General features: G+C 41.7%; 1 protein-coding gene across 3 annotated transcripts in view; it reads right to left on the bottom strand.

Moving 5' to 3' along the window:
• Positions 1 to 352: 352 nt before the first annotated feature.
• The window catches only part of asb8 (ankyrin repeat and SOCS box containing 8), a 29,852-nt gene continuing 20,243 nt past the window's right edge, over positions 353 to 9,961 (bottom strand). For all 3 annotated transcript variants that reach the window (XM_061747341.1, XM_061747351.1, XM_061747359.1), the window contains 3 exons: positions 8,474 to 8,640; positions 8,290 to 8,394; positions 353 to 3,351 (listed from right to left, as the gene is read on the bottom strand). In XM_061747341.1, the coding sequence (XP_061603325.1) occupies positions 2,716 to 3,351; positions 8,290 to 8,394; positions 8,474 to 8,602 (870 nt within the window). In that variant the 5' untranslated portion in view covers positions 8,603 to 8,640 and the 3' untranslated portion in view covers positions 353 to 2,715. The remainder of the gene's footprint in view (positions 3,352 to 8,289; positions 8,395 to 8,473; positions 8,641 to 9,961) is intronic.

The following is a 9,961-nucleotide window of genomic DNA, read 5'->3' as shown; positions in this document are numbered from 1 at the left end:
TGTGCAAGGTTGACTATCTTGAGGGTTTTGCCTTTGAGTACATCTTAAACCATGTTTTACTCTAAGTGCTAGAGGACTCTGCATCTTTTTGCACAATTGTTTTTTGTCAATGTCTTTATGTCTCCAAAGTGTTCTGTAAATTGACTGTCTGTTGTACTATAGCGGCTCCAACTACCGGAGACAAATTCCTTGTGTGTTTTGGACATACTTGGCAAATAAAGATGATTCTGATATAATAGTCTGAATTCAGTAGGTTGCTTTTTAAGTACAGTAATTGTGTAATGTGTATCTCGTCTTGTATTTAAATGACTTCCTGGTGATGAATATTGAAGAACTACACAGATGACAAAAGTCATAGGAGTACTTTCATTAAAGTAACCCCCCACCCCAACAAACACTTTTGCAGGCGTAAACAAGATGCGACTTCAACAGGATTATACATCTTAAGCACCACAACATAAAGCCATCCATTTTCAACTTGGGTATAGTACAAAGCAAACCTTGGGAATCTTGAAAATGTTTTTGACTTAAATGTCTTGCCTTGTTAATAGTTAAATTAAAATAAGTAAAAACAAAACAAAAACTGAAGATATAGCGGTGTGTAATAAAAACCATTTGCTCCTCCATGGCAACTTTGCTTGACATTGAATTGCACACAGAACAGGCAAGTAAGTCATCGTCATGTTATCAGGCAAGACTTACTGCATGTGCCCATTCCAACCGACAAAGCTTAAAAATAACAGATACGAGTGTTCCCCTCATTTGTTTGTTACCTCAGTAGTATAAAAGACAGATACATTAGATGATCGCTGGCACAACATGAAGCAGAAGCCCTCATCCGCATTCCATGCATTGAAGACCACCGTAACAATACTTTTCAAGGGTTCGCAATTTTAGGGATGCCTACAGTGCTGCGAAAAAGGATTTGCTCCCTTCTCTACCTTGCAGAATTGTTTTAAGTCATCAACAGTGGAAGGTTTTCAAGCATTAACTGACTTTTTAAGGTCATGCCACAGCATTTCAGTCAGATTCAAGTCTGGACCTTGCCGAGGTCCAATTCAGAATTGACTTGGTGTGTTTTGGATTGTTATCCTGCTACAGAACCCAAGTGCGCTTCAGTTTGAGGTCACAAACCGATGGCCGAATGTTCTCCTTCAGGATTTTCTGGTAAAGAGCAGAATTCATGGTTCCATCAATCACAGCAAGTCCTGAAATCATGAAGCAGCCCCAGACCATCACACGACCACTACCATGTTTGACTGTTGGTATGATGTTCTTTTTCTGAAATGCTGTTACATTTATGCCAGATGTAACGAGGCACACACCTTTCAAGAAATTCAACTTTCATCTCATCAGTCCATAAAATACTTTCCCATCCGTCTTGAGAATCATTCAGATGTTTTTTTTTCTTTCCCAAAAGGAAGACAAGGCTTTATGTTCTTCTTTGTCAGCAGTGGTTTTCACATTGGAACTCCACCATGGATGCCATTTCCCCCAGTCTCTTCCTTATTTTTGAAGGCCTTCAGTTCTTTAGATGTTGTCCCGGGTTCTTTTGTGACCTCCTGGATGAGTCGTTGCTGTGCTCTTGGGGTCATTTTTGTTGGGCAGTCACTCCTGGGAAGGTTCACCACTGTACTAAGCTTTCACCATCACCATTTAAATCACCATTTAAAAACTACATTTTACTTACGTTATCTTTGTCTGATATTCACATTTGTTTGAGGATCTTAAAGTGGGCAAACTATGCAAGAAGGGGTTTAAAGCTTTTTCGCAGCACGGTACATAAGTTATAATATATATGTACAGGTGCAGCGGTACACCCATCTGGCGTTTTCAAAGACACTTCACTACATTTGGTGAAAACATTCCATTGAATCTACATGTCAAATGCTGTTGTCATGCCCCTTTTCCTTTGTACTTGCAACACCTTCTGTATTGATTTGTTATCTGTAGTAACTTCAGTTGGGGTTGCAAGCATGGAAAGTCAATTTCGTATCATTATATATTGGAACATGCCGAGAGTTAAACAGACGAGAACCACGTTCTCCTCCACTGTTGTGAGCAACAGGGGTTTATATGGTATTGTTTCCTCTTATGATACAGCAAAGTATGAAGGAATATTAGGGCCACATTGAACCAAAAAAACAAAACAAAAAACTTTTTTGAAAATATACGACTTCATTTTAGCAATGACTAACCTAAAAAAAAAATATATATAACTTTATTCTTTAATCTTGATTTTTTTCTTCCCTTTTCAGTGCCCATACTCCTTAATAGTAACAATACATTGGTGTTAAAGATCCAAATCCAAGTACTCCTTCTGCCCGTGTTCGGTTTTCCCCACGTATGACAACATTCTAAAACCCTACACGTATATCATACTGTAGTAAGTGCCCAAAAATCTCTTTATTGTGCGAAATCAGTTCAATCATTGTGTTTTCAGTTTAGCTTTTCTTGATCATGAAAAAAAGGCTCTCCACTTTATCCTTTACAAAACCACAAGATCTGCCTTGGTAGATGATATTTTTGCTTCCATTATACTAATAACTGCTGTATCGTTTAGCTAACATGTCTCGTTCGAACTGATGCCTTCAGTGCCGCGTGGTTTTCGATCGAGGCGATCCAGTACTTGCGCAGTGGAAAAGGAGCACAAGAGGCTGTTGTGTTTGTTGGAGACGAGGAGGAAAAACTCCATTGCCGCCACCCAACGTTGTCTTAGTCTCTGAGAAGAAGGTATTCCTTGATGGTCTCTGGTAAAGGAAGCTCTTTAACCGCCGTGGGTAGGAACTGCACGCCCATACTCTGCCTCACAGCACAGCGCGCCAGAGAGCGCAGTGTGGGCGCTTGGGCCACCATGCCGGTGAGTCTGGCCAGCAGCTGCGGATCCTTACTGAGCTCCTTTGGAAGCGTGCCGTCGGCCCGGCGAATCTCGAAACGCCCAGCTGCCCGGCACAAAAGTTCCAGGCACTCCTCCTCCTGCTCGGTGCCCAGGCCTCGCGCTAAGAGGGCTACCAGTCGGGAAATGGGTGTTTGGCCCTTCAAGTTGGTCACGTGCACCTGTGCGCCGTAGTCCAAAAGCACTTTGACACTTTCCAGGTTGCCCTTCATGGCTGCCCAGCTCAGCGGCGTGTCACTGTTGTAGTCGCGGGCGTTAGGGCAAGCCCCGCTGTCGAGCAGTGCTCTCGCGCACTCTGGGTTGTCTTTGAAAGCGGCCCAGTGGAGCGGAGTGTCCTTGTTGCCATCCAGAGCGTTGGGCTGAGCCCCGTACTCCAACAGCAGCTCCACACAGCTCTCGTCCTTCTCTGCTGCATAGTGGAGCGCCGTGCGGTTATATCCATCCAAAGCATTCACCTGACAGACACAGAGGTTACAACACTGGTGAGGGATTTACAATGCAGGTCCAAGTAACCAATTTAATGCCTGTATCAGGTTTAAGTTTTTTTGTCCATTTCTATGTAAACTTCAAGTGACACACACCAACTCACATGCGCAGAGACCGAAATTGCATGTAAATAACTACACAATTGCATCACTATGGCATTACAGTAATCCCTCCTTTATCACGGGGTTACGTTCCAGACCACCATCGTGATAGACGAAATCCGCAAAGTAGCGACAAAATATTATTTTATTATTATTATTTTACAGTATATAAATTTCAAGCTTCATGCATATAATACCAAATTAAGTGCATATGAGGGTGCAGGTATTATTTTGTCCACTTGGGGTCGCCATCCTCAAATTCTACAGTATTGTAGTGTCTGTGGCACGGTGAGCGACTGGTTAGAGCGTCTGCCTCACAGTTCTGAGGACCGGGGTTCAATCCCCGGCCCAGCCTGTGTGGAGTTTGCATGTTCTCCCCGTGCCTGCGTGGGTTTTCTCCGGGCACTCCGGTTTCCTCCCAAATCCCAAAAACATGCATTAATTGGAGACTCTAAATTGCCCGTAGGTGTGACTGTGAGTGCGAATGGTTGTTTGTTTGTATGTGCCCTGCAATTGGCTGGCAACCAGTTCAGGGTGTACCCCGCCTCCTGCCCGATGATAACTGGGATAGGCTACAGCACGCCCGTGACCCTAGAGAGGAGAAGCGGCTCAGAAAATGGATGGATGGATGGATGTAGTGTCTGTGCCTATCTGTGACTAAACGTGTGTGACTTTACAGGCAGGGGCTGGGCTGCTGAGGGATGTTGGAACCAGCAAATGAGAGTGGAGTATTCAGACATGCAAACACCAAAGGCATAGAAAAGGTGACCCCAAAAAAAATTTACCCCGCAGAGAATTTTTTTTTATTTTAACATAAATTAAGCAATGTGGAAGACTGAAGAGTACAATAAGGCAAAATACACAATTTTCTTCACACAGAAATACATTTCTTTACACCACTCAAGTACATATTTATGTACAAATTTAAGATTCAAATTAAATTTGCCTAATTTCTTTGCTTTTTTGTTTTGGCCACCAACTTCAGCCAGGCCCATCTCCACCTGCACCTGATGCCTGCTTCAAGCAGTGCCACATGAATAGCATCCTCCTCTTTAAGCACTCTCATTCTGGAAAATAATTAACTCAAATCATTGTCTGTTTCACTTCATTTTTCACTATTACCAACTTCAAAGGCTAATCCCAAATGCATCCTCCAGGAAAATATTAAGTACAGTATTTTTCTGTTTTTATTGGCCATTTCTGAAATTGAAAATAGTCAATTCTGTGTTGTGACATAATGCCTAACATCGCTCCGTCGCTTAATATATTTAACACTAACATTCGTAAACACATTAGATAATTGTAGGCGTGTTTCCTAATTAATACAAGATGTACTAGTGGATCAGGTCGTCGCCGATGTTACGTGTGCTTCGCGGTTCTGATGGGACCGCAACCAGGGCCACGACCCGCAGCACCTCAACACGAAAATATAAAAGACCAGTGCAACAACCACCAGACTGGCTGATCTGATGAGCAAAAATGTTGCTTAAACGTAAGAGTAGCAATAGAGGATGTCTGCTCCAGAGGTGGGTAGAGTAGCCAAATATTGTACTCAACTAAGAGTACTGTTACTTGACAATAATGTGACTCAAGTAAAAGTAGTCCTCCAAAAAATTAAGAGTAAAAAGTACACATTTAAATAATTACGAGACTTTACACCGATTTTATCAGCCTGATCGATATCGGCCGATAATTAGCATTTTATGCTGATCGGCTTTAATGTCATAATTCACCGATCTGATCAATGACGTAATTGATCGGCTCCGCAAAAGACATTTACTCCGCTTCGCCATCGTGCACAGTATATTTAAATCCAAAAGCTAGTTTATTTTTAGCCTTGTCGCGTCTTTTGACGTAGTACTGTAAATATCTGACGGCCAATAAAGTTATTTAACAAAAAAAAAAACATGTCGGCAGTGTGGGACAGACAACACGTCTGAGACAGACAATACGTAATACCCGGATCAGACCACAAGACAAATTTGCTCTATGTCAGACTACTGCAATAAAATTTTGTATTCCGATACCACCGCATCCCGTTTTTTACGATCATTGGGCTTTATCTTGTCAACTCAAATGCGACCGATACACTCGTTACCATGGCGACGACAACAAGAGTGGATTGCGGCGACTGTATTATAAGGACAAAATGGGGTAAAACGTGTTGGGGGTCACCGGTGCTCAGGAGAGGACGTTCGTTTAAGGCTTGCTTGAGGTATGTTCCCGTACTTTTAATACTATACGGCTCGCAAGCAGGCAACAAAATGTTATGTAGCCTAGCAAGCTAGTGCTAGCACTAACGGTTGTGCGTAAACATGCTGCTGTTCTGTCGAATCATGCTCTAAAGTTTCGGTGTGGGTGAAGTCATTTAATTACAATAAAGTAATTTAATTACAGTAAGTTAGCACCCATTATTTCTGTCATGTTGTAATGTTGGCTTGACCTGACTGATTAGAAATACACGATCTGACTAGAGCAGTGATGTCCAACCTTTATGGAGCCAAGGAACATATTTTACAATTAAAAAATCTCACAACACACCAACAAACAAAAATGTCTCAAAAAGTGGATACATTAATTACTGTATGTACTTCTAAAAGAAGACCATTGATTTGTTCCGTCTGTCACTGCCTCACTGGCATAAATAGATGAATAAAGATACATAATTTATTGTAAATGTATTTTTTTGAGCAATTAAGTACACAAGTATATACAGTAAATGAACAGGTCATGTAAATAGACATATTGCTCCATCTTGTGATCGGATCGGTTATCGTTTTTTTAAATTCGCGGATCGGTGATCGGCCCCAAAAATCCTGATTGTGTAAAGCCAAATAATTACTCAAGTAATGAGTAAATAGTGAGTAACAAAACATCTGCAATTTACTACAAGGCTCTCAAGTTAGAAGTGGGCTAAAATATCCACGTTCGGGAAGACAGTGCCAGACAAATACAATACATGAAAGCTGTTGCTTTTGTCATCTGAAATGTAAACAGTCACGCGCCGTTGCCTTCTACAGGAACGACGACCTTTCCAACATGGCCGCCACGTATGCACGTCGATTAGCCGGGCTGGACAGCTAGTGTTAATACCCATGCCCGGGAACCCCAATAGAAGACACTGTGTGTGGTCATGTGACTTTGTTTGATTGGTGAACTAGACTTAAACGTCACTAGCGCTTAAATTGGATTGGAGCAAACAGCGCCCAATGCTGAAATCGAAGTCGTAGTCTCGCGTACTAAATAGTTGATATAAAAGCAATAATTGAAAAAGTAGCGAGAGGCATTTAGATCATTGTAACGGAGTAAAAGTACAGTTACTTCTTTATTTTTTTAAAACCTTTCCTGTTCAGCTGCAGGGCCTTGCAGAATGGTGGATCTATATGCCTTTGTGCTGGAACAGTTTTGCTGTACAACAGGGGAGTTTGAAATACTTCCTCTGCTTAATTTTTAAATTATTTTTATTCTGATGTTAATTGAAAATGCAGACGGACAAAAAAGGGTTTTAGGAAACAGACAGAGGGATAGAGTGAACAAGGGGTGAAAATCACAGCAGAACAATAGCCCGACAGTCTAGATATTTGAACACAAGTGACAAGTGATGGGGGGGGGGGGAGATGTCGTAAATATGTGCTTTTATTTATTTTGTTACTGTTTGTTCAATAAAGTGATGGAAAGTGCACTGGCAGTCTATCCTTGACCACAAGTGAAGGGATTTCAAATCATTCTAACTAGCAGTGGCAGGCTACATTAAATTAGCTAACAATGTTTACTATCCTGTACCCCGTGCAGTTGTCTAAATTCAGCCAGTTCAGAATCAAAATCAGCTTTATTGGCCAAGTATGTTACACAAGACGCACAAGGAATTTCTATACTATGTGGCCATAGATTAAAACATTGAGCAAAACCAATGTGAAATTTGGATTCAGCACATCACATTTGTCCTGAATCAGCTAAAAAAATCTTAAGATGATAAATTTGTTACATATACATGTAATCGATACAACCCAGTGTAGCATATTTAAACCATATTTGATGTGATATACACCTTTTAGTTACATTATATCTAATTGTCTATACTGTCCCTGAAGTTTAGATTTATAGCGGGTGTTTTTTTAATGTTAATTTGTGTTGTTTGAGCCAATGCCGGTGGGTAAATGTCACCACGTAAAGTATTTTGATGATGTTGAGCTGGCATTGACTGTGTATCTAATCTGCGTGTTAACACTGCATTTGCACTGGCAGATATCCAATACAATCAACATTGTCCCAGATTATCGTACTACTCGCTTGAAGTCTCGGTGCTCTTTGCACAATGGTCATTGCACCGGACTATTGCAATATTAGTCATTCGAACTGCTCTAAGTGCTAGAGGACTTAGAGCAGACAATTAAAAAAAAAAAATAATAATAATAATGTTAAAATATGTATGAGGGCATTACCACATAACTAGCAACCCTTTATTGCTCAGTGACTGTTTTTCTCAATGTCTTTACGTCTCAAAAGTGTTCTCTCTCAATTGACTGTCTGTTGCCGTACTAGAGCTGCTCCAATTACCGGAGACAAATTCCTTGTGTGTTTTTTGGACATACTTGGCAAATAAAGACGATTCTGATTAGATTTTTTTTTTAACCACACAATGACACATATCCCAATTGCGCCACTTTCAGAGCAAAAATCTGAATTCTGTCACAGTGTAAATTTGGGGAAAGCCGTAAAATTAACTTGAGTTGATTGGAAAAAAATAAAAAAATAAAAAAATTGTTGCCCGCCCATCAAGGTGTACTCTAATGATGTGATGCATACCTCTGCCCCCTTCTCCAACAGCAGCTCCACACAGTCGGCATCAGCAACCATGCAGGCACAGTGCAGAGGCTTCAGTGTGCCATGCATGCGGTTCACGTCGGCACCCTTTATGAAACAAATTAACGTCCATCAACACAAAAAGTGGAAAAACATTTTGGATACACAGACGAACAAGACAGGTCACCTTGCGGATGAGGTCCTCCACGTTGTCGTGTGGGAAGGAGCGGATGGCGGCGATGGTGCGGATGAGTCGCTCGGACAGGGAGTATTTGCTTTGAATGCTTTGCATGATGTACCACATAGTAGAGCTCATGTGTTACTGACGACCATGGCACCCATACAGGGGTGACACTGTGGCATCCACACGCACACACACACACACACAGTTGTCAAGAGTGACAGGGGACAACACAGCAAAAGTGTTCACTGCCGTTTGTTTCAGAAAGCATCGTCGCATCAACATCTGTAAATCTCTAACTTCTGCTCAGCGAGAATCTGAGGCACGTATAGGCAAATTATTGTGCTGAGGGGCCATATTTGATTTTTAAAACAGACAGATGGGGCAGGTCATTTATTCATGAGGTAAATAAACTGTCTGTCTACTTACTAAAATGTATTTTAAAAGTATCTGTATGGAAAAATATTTTACATATTTACTACAAATCAATTAACTAATTATTTAATGAGATACATGTATAAAAATGAAGATGTAAATTTCAATGAACCAATATTAGGGAAGAAAATGGTTAAATTAATACAAGTATTACATGACTCTTGGTAATGTAAATGCTCCGTGGGCTGGATTAAACAATGACTACCGTATTTTCACGACCATAAGGCGCACTTTTTCTCCCCCCAAAAAATGACTGCGGTCAAGCCAGCTTCCATTCGTAAAGTAGCAATCAAGTCAGCCACCCCTAATTTTGTTCATACGAGGAAGATTCAAATTAACTTTACTGGTTGCATTCCTTAACCAAAGATCACTGACGTCCGTATTATTGGGAAGCTTTTATTTTGAAGGTGGCTTTCGCCGCGAGTTGGCGAGCTATTACCGTAATGCCTAGTATGAACAAAATTAGGGGCGGCTGGCTTGACTGCTACTTTACGAGTGGAGGCTGGCTTGACCGCAGTCGAAAACGGCACCTACGAAGAGACACGCTTACAAAGCACAGTTTAAACTGCAAGCTATCAGTTACGCGGAGGATCATGGGAATCGAGCAGCCGTGAGAGAATTCAAGATCAACGAATCCATGGTTCGCAAGTGGAGGAAGCAGGAAAACGAGCTTCGCCAAGTCAAGAAGACGAAGCTGAGTTTCCGCGGAAACAAGGCAAGGTGGCCCGAGTTGGAAGACTAACTCGAGCAATGGATTAATGAACTCCAACCGCTGGACATCGCTGTAAACAGGGCGTTCAAAGTGAAGTTGCGAGCAGCGTGGGAGCGATGGATGACAGATGGCAAACACAGCTTTACTAAGACTAGGAGGCAGCGCCGTGCGAGTTACGCCACAATTTGTGAATGGATTGTGGATGCTTGGGCTAATGTGTCTGCTTGCACTGTTGTTCGAGCTTTCGTAAAAGACTGACTCAGACAATGACGAGAGAGAACCTGGCGTGTTTGATGGAGAACTTGCCCAGTTGCTCATTGCGGATACAGAACATGAGGACTTTGATG

Source organism: Phyllopteryx taeniolatus, chromosome 1 (assembly GCF_024500385.1).
Source record: "Phyllopteryx taeniolatus isolate TA_2022b chromosome 1, UOR_Ptae_1.2, whole genome shotgun sequence".
Classification (NCBI taxonomy): Eukaryota; Metazoa; Chordata; class Actinopteri; order Syngnathiformes; family Syngnathidae; genus Phyllopteryx; species Phyllopteryx taeniolatus.
Note: the sequence above shows the minus strand (reverse complement) of the source record. Positions and strands in the feature narration are given on the sequence as shown.